This window comes from Ciconia boyciana, chromosome 1, assembly GCF_034638445.1.
Source record: "Ciconia boyciana chromosome 1, ASM3463844v1, whole genome shotgun sequence".
NCBI classification, from domain to species: Eukaryota; Metazoa; Chordata; class Aves; order Ciconiiformes; family Ciconiidae; genus Ciconia; species Ciconia boyciana.
Window position 1 is genome coordinate 208,347,617 of NC_132934.1, and position 13,492 is coordinate 208,361,108.

The following is a 13,492-nucleotide window of genomic DNA, read 5'->3' on the forward strand; positions in this document are numbered from 1 at the left end:
AACCAGTGCTTCATTTATGTTGATTCTTTGAATTTAAAAGAGGATTCTTTGATTTTAAAAGAAGAACCTGACCACTGTGAAATATTAAGCTGCTGTTTTACACATTATGGCAGATCTCTGAAAATGAGGTGGGATGGCTTTGTGACCTGCCCTTAGCAAATAGCCACAGGATTAGACATGCTTCCAGTTTTTCAGGTATTTTAGCATGGGTGCCAAACAGCCCCGTGACCCACAGTCTTATCTACCCTTATGTGAAGAATAAGCACGTCACAGGAAACAGTAATGAAAGTTTCTCCAATTCTTGCTGACAGTGTAGTTTTGACTGAAATAGAGAAAATGCAGCTGGCAGAGGCCCTGGTGAAGCTCCCCAGTCTGCCCCAGCACCGAGGCAGGGTTGAACGTTTCTATGGCATTCCTAGCAGTCATTCCCTGCTCTTCTAGACCTTCAGTGCAGGAGATTTCAAATCAGCTTCCCAAGACAGTGGTCCCAGACAACCCAGTGCATCCACCTGCCCTTCCACGCAAGGCCTTAGCCCCACCATGGGGTCTGCCAGCCAGGGTATCAGTTTGTGCAGCCATGGTTGTGTTACTGATGTTCCAAATGGACAGACAATTGTCCATTAACAACTACAATGAAACTCTCTGTTCATTTCATACCAGCACATGTTTAGTCCTGATAATTTTAAATGAATTCAGTTAAACATCCCAGGTTTTAATAATTCCGTTTTAAATAAAGTCTCTGAAGGGAACAGGCTCTGTAGAACAGGATTATCTGTGGAAGTCTTAACTGAAACACTTATTGCTTCAAAACTGATTCTTCTTTCATTAAAGAAGAAACCTGCTGAAATCCCGTGCTCCCTGCGCTGCAGTAACCCAAACCTCCCTGCGTCTTTCCTCAGCAGAGAGCTACCATGTGCACAGGGAAGTGTTCGAAATGCATTGGGATCACCCTGTTCCCACTGGCGGCATGTGCTATAGTCTCCAACATCCTCCTGTACTTCCCCAACGGACGAGTTCTGCAGCTCAGTGAGATAACTGATCTGGTCTGGTTTTTCCACGGCATTCTGGGCGCTGGGATACTGGTAAGAGAGAAGTGTTGCTACTGTTTATTATGGGGTGGGTTTTGTTTTGTTTTGTTTTGTTTTGTTTTAAATTCAGGGCTAAGAAAACCTCCATTAACAAATAAAAAAGTCATAGAAATGTCTTTTGCATAAACATGTGAGCAGCTTAACTGGGAAGTTGGGGTTCAGGGCTGAGAAAGTACATTCAAGACTGAAAAAGTCCCTAATCACAGGAATACGAGTTATTCCTGAAATAAATGCCAGGACTCCAAGTCAGGAGGAAGCAATAGGACTGACTTCTCACTGCGGAGAAAGGGTGACATGGCTGTTCATGTCTCCATGAGTCAAAGCAAAGCTGAGGTCCTAAGCTCAGCTGGAGGTGGTGAGTTTTCACTATTGGCTGCACACCCTTGTTACTCCTCTAACTGATTTCATGCTCACACAATGCACAAAAAACATTAAGGGCAAAATTGAAACATGTTTCAGTAGGTGTTCAGTAGGTATTCATTGAGTGTTGGCTGTTCACCAGTCAACACTCATTGAATGTGGAGCTTCAAATGGCTTAAATCCCAAATGCCCCCTGTGTTCCCACACACCGACCTACCTCCTTTTGGGTTTGATCTGGTTTGTATGTGCTCTTCTATAACCAGTTCTCCATTCCACCACTCAGGAAAGATCACTTTTATGTGAATATCCATAACTAGAAGGGAACAAGTTTGGGAATAACTGATCCTTCCAGTTCATTAGAAAGCCTGCTCCCTTTACGCTCTTCCAATTATCCACCCAAGTGCAGATAAAAAGCCAAGTGAGTAACATGCATATGACAAGTACTGGCTGTTATGCAGCCTAGGCAGATGGTAAACTGGCACAGAGCTGGCTACCTGCACGTCAAAAACATGAATGTTTAAGAATAATTAACCTAGAGAAAAGTAAATCTCATTCACAGTCAGGCTATGATGCAACTGCCACTTAAGTCTATGGAAAAGGTACAATGGATGTGGTTCAGACTCATATTTCCCAAAACAGAAACACAGTATAATCATTCAATAAATTGTTCTCCACCAGCAGCTTGCCTGCTTCTTCTTCCAGCTGCCACTTGGGCCTATTACTCATGCTGAGCTTGAACGTAAGCATGAGTTTGTGGAAGGAAGCCTAAAGGAAGAAGAGGTACTACATGAGAGACCTGTGGAAAATTCGTATCACTGCAAGCCCAGGAGTCATTGGCGTTCAATGAAAGGAAACGCAGATGTTAGGAATGAGAGCATCACAGGCTCATTGAAAACGTGCCTTCTTTTAAGGCTTCCACAGAGGCTTGCCTGTGGCCAGCGCTGAGTACATCAAAAATGAGAACAGCAAGTGAGAGGGGAGGAAAAATTTGCATTGACCTTCAAAACACAGCTTTAGGAGTAATTATTGATCCACAAACAATGCTGTTGAGTGTATGTGTTTTCCAGAAAACAGCATGACAAATGCCCACAGGTGAAGAGAAGGGAAAAGAAAGTATTATCATCAGCTCCGTTTTCCAGGTGCTGGAAGCATGGAAAAATGAAGACTGGCTTCTGGGCCTCATAGGGAGCTAAGCAAGGGGCAAGAGTGCCCCATGACTGGAACCTGGGCTGTATCCTGACTCCACAGTGGGGACAGACAGAGCTGCACTGTGTTTCCCCATGCAGCCAGCTTCTCCCCAAAGGAAACTCAGGAAAGTCACGCCAACAGGTTGCCCAACCTTGTAACCAGGACACAGCCTCCGGAGCCAGGACTGTGGGGGAAACTTCGTAACAGCCTGGCCTGCCTCTGTGAGCCAGAAAACCTGCTTCCACCTGGGAACTTCATCCATAGACTGATGCCTAGATCATCAGCACACTCTTTGGCTGAGCAGCCAGCCCCACCCTTTCCTCCTCCTCTGCTGCTTCTCTAATGGAACTTTATATGACGTGAAAACCTCTCCATTTCCTTATTTCAAAAGTTTAGGGTGTAAAGAGAGGAAGACTGGCTCTGTGTGTCATAGTAACATCTTTCCTGATGGAAAGCCTATGTGCAACACTGGGAAATGCCTGACTGAGCCATGGCTCACGCACAGCCCTCATTTTACTGACAAGAGCCAAATCTAGCAGATTCTCATTCCCATGTCAAAAGGCAGGTGTTTATAATCAGGCACTGCAAAAAAACAAAGCTGCCAAGCAAACCCTTCATCCTGAGCCAGGCTAATAAAGGACACAAAGGTGTTCACAGCTTAGATGGGAAACCTCCAAAGAAGAAAGACAGCCCTGGAGGAAAGGGAGTGTTGGTTTGATGGGCAGAGGTATTAGCTCTCCTTCTGAGTGCCAGGCAGTGGCACGCTGGGGCTGAAGCTGCCTTGGGGACCACCTGTGATTATTTAAGAGCTGACTTCTTTCCAGGAAGAGGAATGTCTTTTTAACTGCAATGCTCTACATCTGCAGGCCTCCAGCTGTGGTCCAGCGACCACGGCAGGTGCTGGAGGCTGCCTCTGGGGTGTGCATAAAAGGCAATGGAGAGAAAGTCCTTTGAAAAATATTTAGGGGCCTGCAAATCTAAGCAGGTTTCATAAGACTGTCCTACACAGTCTAACAGAGATATTCACACTACACACATAAATTCCCTGGGCTTCATTCACCATGGGCATTCTGCTCTTCCTGCCCTACATGGAACAATATCTCTCCAACATCTAGTCAGGCTGTTTTTACAGCTTTTACCTTGTTTGTTTGTTTGTTTGGGGGGGTTCTCCTCCTTCCATTAACTTCATAGGGACCATTTCCTACTTTCTCAAATACTCATTTTCTTACGTTGCTCTTTGAGATGCCTACACAAGCAGTGGTGGGCAGAGGCAAGGCAGCAGGAGTGCTCTGGCTGCACAGCTAGACCCACAAAAGCTTTCTTGCCCTCTAGCTACCAAACTAAATGCAGCTTTTCCTATCTCCAGAGTGCCTCTGTAAGGTGGCATTATATCCTGAGACACAGATGGTTGCTGACTCCATTGTATCAGTCCAGCTCCACCTGATAATTACCATGGGGAAAGCTGATGTGAACTGGGAGTTCCCTGTCGAGTGAAGTCTATTTTGTAGGTTTTCCAGAAGCTTAGCACAAAGAACCAAAGTCAGATGTGTTTCAGGAAGTTTAAGACTGATTTCCCAATTATAATCCACAGCAGGATACTCGGAAGACTTAAAGTGACATAATTCTTACTCCAGTGATGTGTCTTTTCTGAGCAGAAATTCCATTTTCTCAAAACTGACATGTTTGTTCCTGAAAAAAAACAACAAACCCCTGCTGAAAAGAAGCAGTATAGCTTCAGCAGCCAGAATTACTGTACCAGAAACTTGCCAGCCAGCTCTAGCTGTAATCCCACGCTTCTTCCTGAGTTACCCTTCAGCAAGCATCAACATCTAAGTAGATGTAACTCACAGAGAAGAGGCAGAAGGTGGTTTGCATTTGAGGAACATGATGCCCCAGCTCCTAGACTTTAAAAACCATGCCAGCAGAAGTACTGCACACCAACTCAGCTTGTGCTTTTCTCACAGGTTATTTTGCCGGCATTCATGATGCTGGGAGCAGGCGGAGCAGGATGTTGTGCTAACAGATGTGGGGTAAGTGGATATTTATGTGTTGATATAGCACTATAGAGTTTGCACAATAGCTCTTAAATGGCTGCTCAGCAGGTGGAAATGTACAATGACAAACCATCACACCACCTTCAACAGCCATGTCAGGGAAATGCAGAAGAAGAGCTTGATCTACAGCGTCCCTGGGCTGGGGCTGAGAGCTCAGTTAGCCAACAAGAATGTTATGATATTGCAGCCACTGATATGAGGGAAATGATACTCAGCCAGGGCAGGTACTGGAGCATTTAGCCACATTGCTGAGGGCAGAAGGGGTCAAAGCTACTTCACTTTGCCCCACATGAAGTAAAGCACGGCTCCAGCTTCCTCCCGCTCGAGGTGATCCTAAAGATTGAGACAGCTGCCTGTTCCTTCTGCTTTCACCTGGTCCTGTTTCCTCCATACCCTTCCATCGCAATTTGCTTTTCCTCAGATTCATGCCTGCTTACCTCTGTAGGGGCAGATAGGTCCCCTACTTTGCAGGCCCATGCTAAAAGCTGGAGCTGCTGCTGCTGGCCCTAAGGAGCCAGCACTGCTTCCTGGAGGCTGGTCCCCATGGAAGGCTTTCACCTGTAGCGTGCATTTGCCCAAGCGTTATGCACATGAAAGGTGCAAATGCAATTTCGACTCTCTGTCATCCAGAGCAAGGCCAGAGAGACTTTTTCCCTTGATAATTAAGAATATTATAAAGTAACATGTTATACAGGCATCTCCATTAATCCTCAAGCCCTGGGCACAAACCTCTGTGTGGCTATCATTATTAGCAAGAATAAACTGACTCAGAAATGTTTTTTTAGTCTGCATCCTTCCCAGAAGCAGCCTGGAATGAGAGATTCCATACAATAAAGCATGTCTCTTCTGTACTCTTCAATTAATATTTAGTTTGATCCATGAGAAGACCTTTACCTCTTCAAGACGTTTTACTTAAGTTAATTCATTATTCATTAGGATGTCAGCAAGTACATCCCAAGGGACATGTCATTACATGGATTTTATCAAATGTCACATGAACAGAGAGGATGCTAACGATGGCCAAGTAGGCCAGTTGCAGAGCTGGGATGTGAGCCTAGGCACCCTGAACTCAGTGCCTGAGCCAGCTGCTTCTCCTGGTTTTGAATGATGTAGAAAATGGTGGTGAAAAACAGCCGTACCACGGGTGTTCCCATGCTCAGCTGAACGTGGTAAGTCACGAGGGGAAATTCAGCTGAACTGGGCTCTGTTCACACAGCACCTCAGGGCTCCCTTCTCTGTCCTTCATCCCAGCACTAAATATTACAGAGCCAAGAGTCAAAGTTCCCCAGGCTGGCTGGGTTCAATCCCCCAGCCCACCGATGCAGGCGGTAGCAAAGTGCCGTCCAGCAGCCCACATCCACAGACCCCCCATGCTCCTCTGCTCCCATCCACCACCCTTTTGCTTTCTGAGCCATTCCTAGCAGCAGCACATGGATGCCAGGTACCCCGTCTGCACCTTCCCATCACTGATCAGTTACCTGCAAGCTGTTCCTCCTCTTCCTTGTATGCTGTTATAGAGGAATACAACAGACATGGTTGAGAAAGTAGTTTGATTATGCGCTATGATATTTGTATAAAGAGGGCTAGCTGATGGCCAGGTGATGAAGCTACTCAAACCAAACTAGAGAATAGGCTCGGTGAGGACAGTATATCTTCGAAAATGCTGTCTTCTGGAACTGTAGGAATTGCCCACCTCTGTGAGGTGAAAAGAGGTGAAGCTCTACAAGTCACTCTATGGTTTAAACAGGATGGGGCTCAATGTAGAGATGAGATAAGGACATAAGCAAAGAGTGAGTGGCTATGAATGGCATTAAAAACAACTGTTTCCCATGCACAGCTCCTGGGGAAGAGTGATTTCCAAGCATGCGAAAAGAGGTGAGTATTGCAGGGAGATCTGAAGGCTAATGATGTGCTTCTTCAGAAGAAACCTCAGGGAAACTTTGCTTTGTGGATAGTGGGAAGAAATGCACAGACACCCACAGCAGGGTTGCTCAGATGCCCTGACTGCATGGGCTGTATACCCAAGGCGGGGTATGGTGTGAATCTTCAGGCACTGGAGAGCAGAGGAGCCCTGGGACTGGTTCAAACATGCATGATGGCAGCAGCTTCCCAAGGGGCCAGAGCTCCTTGCGAGGTGGGTCTGGGTGGACCTGATATGGGGTCCCCAGCTCTTGGTGGCTTGTCCACCAACTTGTACCTACTGGCGGAGAAAAAGCCCACACCGGAGGTACTCAGGAACCTCTGTAATCCAAAGGTTAGTTTGTCCACCTTTCTGCTTTGGGGACCTTAGGTATAAAATTATAATTTACGCTGAATTGTCAGCATTGCTTTTCATAGGAAAAAAAAAAAAAGGCTAAAGAACTTATACTGATCAGAATTATTATTCAGTCAGAACATAACCATTTTCCTCAGGGTAGGGACTCTATCCTATTATATTTTGTGCAATCCCTGGTTTAATAGTTTCAGACTTCATCACAGCGTTTACACACTGCTGAAGTATCAACAACAGTAATAATAATTACTAATTTTTTCATCCTTTTATTCACCTTATTGAGTTCTCCAATTCACAGTGATTATGTGCTGCATTGAGAAATTTTTTTCATTAATCCATTTTAAATTGTTGCCTGCAAACATACCTAGATGGCTTCGTGTCCTTGCATTATGGAGTAATGATTTTGGAAAGTAACAGATTTAGAAAGCTTCCGTGTCTTGCAGCTTAGCATGTACACATCAGAAGGCATCCACTGCACTGGCACAATGAGGGAAAAAGGCCCCCTCAAAATACAGTTTTTGTCATTGCATCAGCAAACATACTCCAGTATTTCTCTCTCAACCTTCCTTAAGAGTTACTAGCAGAAAAAGAATAGCCATAGCAGCTTTCCAGACAAACCTAGATAAGCAAATATATCTGGATAACCAGACAGGATATTAATTCCAAAAAAAAACACCTCCAGAGAAAGAAACAGAGAAGAAAGAAATGTGCACGAAACAAGAACCAGAGCAATAAAGAGCAGCACAAGCTGGGACAGGAGGAACTTGGTAATTTCACCAAAGCAGCTGATGCAAATGCTCAAAGAATGAATGCTAAAAGTCTTCACCAGCTCACCAGAGACAATCCAATTGTGTGAAGGATAAAGCAGGGAAAACATCAACAGAAAATCAGCAAAAAGGATCAGCTAAACCTTTGCAAGAGGTAGAGAACAGGCCAACACCATGGGAAACTAATTTCAACAAACTCAAGCATCCCAGCTTAGATCTCATGTTGCAACTGAAGACACAAATGAGGAAATAAAAAATTTCCCAAAAAAGTGATAAATGAAGATGGTACAGCTAGGGGAAATGCTGAAAGGTTGAGGTGATGCAATAGTTAATAAAATTGTTGCATTTCCATAGAATATGGGACAAGCCTCCAGAAAAGGCTTCAGAAGAGTAGACATAATGGGGAAATGACACTGTGTATCTAGAAAATGCCCAGGAAAGACAATTTAACAGCTGCAGCAACTTCAGATTCCCCTTTCAGTGACAAGCAGTCTTTGATTATATGTGCACAGTAAAGGAAATAGGTGAGATGAAGCTAGCCATACCGCCAATGGCTTTCAAATGAGAAAATCACGTGTCAAAGAACAGTCATCAAAGATAGCACTGATGAGTACTACCAGTACTAACCACTATCATAAAATGTAGTAGTAGCAAAAGACCATTTGACTTTTTCTACCATAATCGTCTTTGGGATGCCCATACTGCTATGCTGTGCTAAAACTAATCATTAGCATAATTAAGATCCTTCAACCAAGATGCAGAATGCACAGTTGAAGTAAATGAGAAAATAGGTGGGGAGGAGTTGTTCAGCGTAGGTGGGAGTTTCAGACAGAGTATCAGTCACTGACCTTCACCGCAAGGCATGGCTGTTGATCTTATTATGAGAGAGACTGCATCAGCTGCAACCCAGCACTGCTTTGATCAGGGACAATATACTAAATACCTACATTTTGCTGACAATGAAGCTCTGCTAAGAGGCAACTCAGCCAACATGCAGATAAAGACAAAGAGAGTGTCCAGCTTTGCAAGAAAAGACAGAGTTATTAATCAGTTATGATGAAATAAATCTCATAAGACATCCCAGCAACTTCTAACTCAAGGATTGCTTTAGAGGCAAAAGGACACACAAAATGAGTCAATTCACACACTGGCAGCATGCAAGGTTGTACAGAACACAGTAATGTCATTGGCTGGCAAGTTGGAAACTGCATTCACCAGCTTGAACACATTTGGCTAGCGAAGAGTTTTCAAGTTTCTGTCGAAAATCTGCAATGTGGATGGTGGATATTTCCATTTGACTCTGTAATGCAGCACTCGGTGGAGCAGCTGGCATTAGGAGAAGGTTTCTACCTTCCTTGTAGGGTATTAGATTTCACTGGTATTTGCTGGCAACAGATGTTGCCAGAGGTGTTTGGCTTCAAACCCAAGTCAGGGACGGGAGTGTTTCCCATGTGCTTCCTCAGCCATGCCTCTGCCCTGACTCTGAGGCAGTCTTACTGGCTTCAGTCCCTGGCAGTCTTCCCCTGGCTCTGTCAGTCTACTCCAGAGTTTCCTTTTCCCTTCTCCTTCTTGGCAGAGTTGTGAACAACCACAGGCAGGAAGTCTTAACAAGACTGGTGGGAATCCTGTCCCAGATACACCACCAGTAGCACCCACCTGAGATTCTTGTTTCTATATACAAATAGCAACACGATACATTCCATCCATTAACAGAAAACTACCCCAAAACAGAGCAAAGGTAACATTTCTGTGGGAGTGGCCAATTTAAAACATACAGGTGCATTGCATATAGTTCGAAGTTGCCAATGGTTCATTGCCATATGCAGCACAATTAGATTTCTCAACACAAGCAGTGGTAACCACATGTCATGCTGTTGCAAAATGAAGGAAAGCAGCAATAAGAAAGGCTCTTTTGCATTCCTCATCAATTAGCAAAAACAACTAATGCATCTTCTGTTGCTTTCATACCTGGTTTGGTAGTTGCTTGCTAGTTTCTCTTGGTACAAGGGCTAAGAAAGGTGCTCTTGGTGAAGAGGTGGAAATGCCAAGGCACGTGATGTGGACCACATCAAGCCAGTACTGGCTTCATGTTGGCTTTTTGAAAGAAGACCACTAGATTTTTCATAATTGATTGATCAAGTATAAAACTCTGAATAATTAAAGCTCTGGGCTTACCCACTTTTAAAAGCAAAACAAATACAGTCTGAAATCCTTTCACATCTACGATAGCTGCACCAGTCAGAAAAAGTCAACTATTTTTTATTCCCACAAGTATCATACTATTATTATGAGTTTCAGCATATAGTAAGAAACAGATAAAGGTCGTTACCTTCCCATTCAGTGTAAGCTTTCCATGCTACTCAGTCTGTCTGTGCATGTGATGTTGAAGGTCTTTTCCCTTTCAGATGCTGCTGTCAGTGGTCCTGGCTGTGCTGGGATTCGCGGGAGGAGCATATTGTGCGGTCATCTCCTCACTGGGGCTGATTGGGGGCCCTCTGTGCGACACAGGTGATGGAGAATACCTCTACCCTTTCAGGAATGACACTCTGGAGTGAGTATGACTTACAGGCTCCTCCAACTTTGCTTTCCCTCTTCCGTCCCTCCCCTCTGCCCCCATCTTTTTATAGCAAATTTGAATTTTTCCAAAGTGAACTGATGGTCCACCTGGTCTACAAATAAATTCACATTTCTCTGAGCCAGCATGTTTGAGCTGGTCATCTCTTTGACCAAGGATCATCTTTGGGCAAACTGCCTGAGTTTCTTTTGTTGTGCTTGTCAGCAGCCCCTTGTGCAAGTTGCACCATGCTTTCAAAAGGCTGCTGAGCTGTGACTCCCACCGGAATCAAAAGCAAATGTTCGATAAGTATGCCACATTAATCTGTTAAGTCATCATGAATTGAGTCTACTCTACCTACTTCTGAAAAGCAAAGCAAAAATCTATTCTAACTCTTTAAAGTTAACCTTGGCAAGCACGCTCTTCAAGCCAGAGCTAGAGATGATGGATGGACTGGGCTGAGATACCACAGCAGGAATGGAGAATATGGAGACACATTTTAAAACCACTAGGGGCCTTTCCATTTAGTTATTAGCACTGCCATAAAACAAAAGAGAGATTCTTGTGCATGCAACAAAGTACAGATATGGCTCTCTTCCCTAGTCATCAGTTGTACCTCTGCAAAGGCAGTTCTGAAGAGAATCAGCAGCTTTTCCCAATTATAGTAGAATTTGAGACTCACTTTTGTGCAATCAAGTTCAGAAAATGTAATGCCAGAACACACAGAAAGCATTCTCAAATTTTTATTGTCTAACACATCGCCAATTATTTTTCTCTATCACAGAGACAATTATTTGTTCAACCAGACAACATGGAGCATTTGCAAAGAACCTGAAAACATCATCCTTTGGAATATCGTCCTTTTCTCTATTCTCCTGGCCATTGGTGTGATTGAAGCTATTCTTTGTTTTATTCAAGTCATCAGTGGACTTACCGGCTTCATATGTGGCACATGTATGAAGAAAAGAAAGGTTGGTATGCAGTAAAAGGTATCAGAGTGCTTTACATTCTTACCGCTTTTGTTTTTAAGGATCTGGGAATGGTACATGATCAGAGAGATCTGCACAGCCCCTGAATGAGCTCCTCCAGGGAGCTGAGGCATGATGCATTTGCACACTGTCTCTCTCTCTCCCTCACATTGTAGTCAGGGATAACCTGGTCCTCAGATATTTCAAAATGGCAGAGCAGTGTGATGTGTTGACCTAGTCAGCTGTATGGTTGTGTTCCTATTCAAGAAGCCTTTCTGATAAAGTGTAATGACCCCCCAGCATCTGTAAGTGAGAGAGATGAGACGTAGAAGTGGTCTGAGTTGGTCAACAGTAGTAAAAATGTCATTTTACAAAATGGAAGAAAACCTCTTTCAAGTTTCATTTATCACCACTGCTTCTTTTTCACTGTTTATTTTCATTGTACAAGATGATTGCAGTAAGTCTCATATCCCTCTGGAACATTAATTAATCATCTTTCATTCATTGCCTTTCAGACAAATATTTCTGGAATGTGAATGATCTACAGGGAATGCCAGGACAAGCCCCAAGTTGCCGATTCACATACAATAAGGATAGTGCGCTGTGCTATGGGGGGGATGGCAAAGAAAGCCCATCTATGGGGGGGTGACAAAGAAAGCCCAAAATGTTCAGGAGTTTCATGAGGCAAAATGAATTTTTTATAAAGAAGTCAGGGTGGAAAAAGACTGGATCATTTAGATCTGAGACTCCAAATTTTCATCTCTCCAAACTTTCCTGCTAAATCTCAGGTATTGGCAAAACCACTAATCTGTCTAGTCCTGACTGCCATACTTGTGCATAAAACACAAAGGTCCCCAGATCAAAGCTCACCACTTGCCCTCTTGTGTATATGGGAAACTGAACCGTTGTTAATGTATGCATTTATCAGCTGCACGAAGCAGGTGCTCTCTGGCTGGATGTAAATAACCTCCCGCCCCCTCCAAATCCCACCTTGAGCTCACCCGTCCGTTCCTATTAACTTGCTACCCAGGCACTCCCAGATTTAAATTAGGATGAGCAGAGAATATATTGAGTGTCATTTGCGACACTGCAGAGGCAATTGAAGCACACGGTTTTCAGTCTCCCTAGGCCATCCTGGAGCCAAATTCCCTTGTGCTCATTTGGTAGCTTGCTATCATGTTTGACAAAGTCCAGTGCACTTCTACACCAGTTCTTCAGGAGCATCTGAGAGACGTGGTAGCCCTGGAGGGGCATTTGGGTCAATACAGACAGTAGGGTCTGGAGCAAGAGTTTAACAATGTCCAGTTTAACTAAAAGGAGGAGAACCTCAGCACCAATTTTGCCCTCACAAGACTGCATAGGAGTCTCACTAATTTCCATGCAGGTCTGTAGGACTGTTCTAGAACAGACAGCAATGGACAAGCAATTAACTGGTAAAGATAAACATTAAATCAATGAAGGTAGTAATTACATGCAGCTTAGTAACAACTAAGAGATATAATCTGAAAGGCAACAAATTGCATCAGTCTTAGTGATACAGCAACAGTAATCCCAACGAGGAAGTGTGTAATTCCCCATCATCACTCAAGATCAAGCCGTTGATGCTAAAATCCATGACTTGCAAATTTCAGAAACGCCATCATTTCAGTGACTTCCTCAAAGGTTAATTCTTGGTCATGCCACTGAATTCCCTGAGTCAGCCAAGCTGTTAGATAATCTTTATCCATCCTGAAGGCATGTAAGAAGTTATGAAAATCTGAACATATTTGAAGCACTTGGAGTCTATTTCTCAAAGAGAGACATTTATGTTTTCTCAGTCAAAAGTTGTTCATATTTCTGCACTGTAGCATGGGAGCAAGTTATTTGAACACAGTTATTGCAGACACACATGGTTAGTTGTGCTGTCCTCTAATGCAGCACACAAACCACTTCATACAAAATGGGGAAGAAAATGACTGTTGTGCTAAGATGAGGAACACATGTACACTTCCTTGGAGAATAGCTTCACCCCTAGAAGCAGGAAATTTGACCATAAAACTTAAAAGTACCTTCTATAAAAAAAGCATAAGACTTGTTGAATTTTGCAATAATGACTAGGTGCATCCAAGCCTGTCAGGTGGCTTAAAAAGCTCATGTTCATTGTCTGCAGTGAAGCCTGGATAGTGCTACCATATAAAGTGGACATCAAAATAAAGCCAAGTGATTCAACCAGGAAAAGAGTCAAGGAGGCAGCTATAAGTA

At 43.8% G+C, this 13,492-nt stretch overlaps 1 protein-coding gene across 1 annotated transcript; it reads left to right on the plus strand.

The window, feature by feature from the left end:
• Positions 1-911: 911 nt before the first annotated feature.
• Positions 912-11,787, plus strand: LOC140648789 (transmembrane 4 L6 family member 1-like). Its single transcript, XM_072855085.1, has 5 exons — positions 912-1,082; positions 4,601-4,666; positions 10,135-10,280; positions 11,068-11,254; positions 11,767-11,787. Exons 1-5 carry the CDS (start codon positions 912-914, stop codon positions 11,785-11,787), a joined length of 591 nt encoding a protein of 196 aa, XP_072711186.1.
• Positions 11,788-13,492: the final 1,705 nt, after the last annotated feature.

Excerpts from the sequence above, each read along its gene's own strand:
- LOC140648789 (XM_072855085.1), top strand. The coding sequence starts at position 912 with ATGTGCACAGGGAAGTGTTCGAAATGCATTGGGATCACCCTGTTCCCA. Across the intron at positions 1,083-4,600 it reads TTCTGGGCGCTGGGATACTG|GTTATTTTGCCGGCATTCAT; the intron begins GTAAGAGAGAAG and ends CTTTTCTCACAG. Across the intron at positions 10,281-11,067 it reads TTCAGGAATGACACTCTGGA|AGACAATTATTTGTTCAACC; the intron begins GTGAGTATGACT and ends TCTCTATCACAG.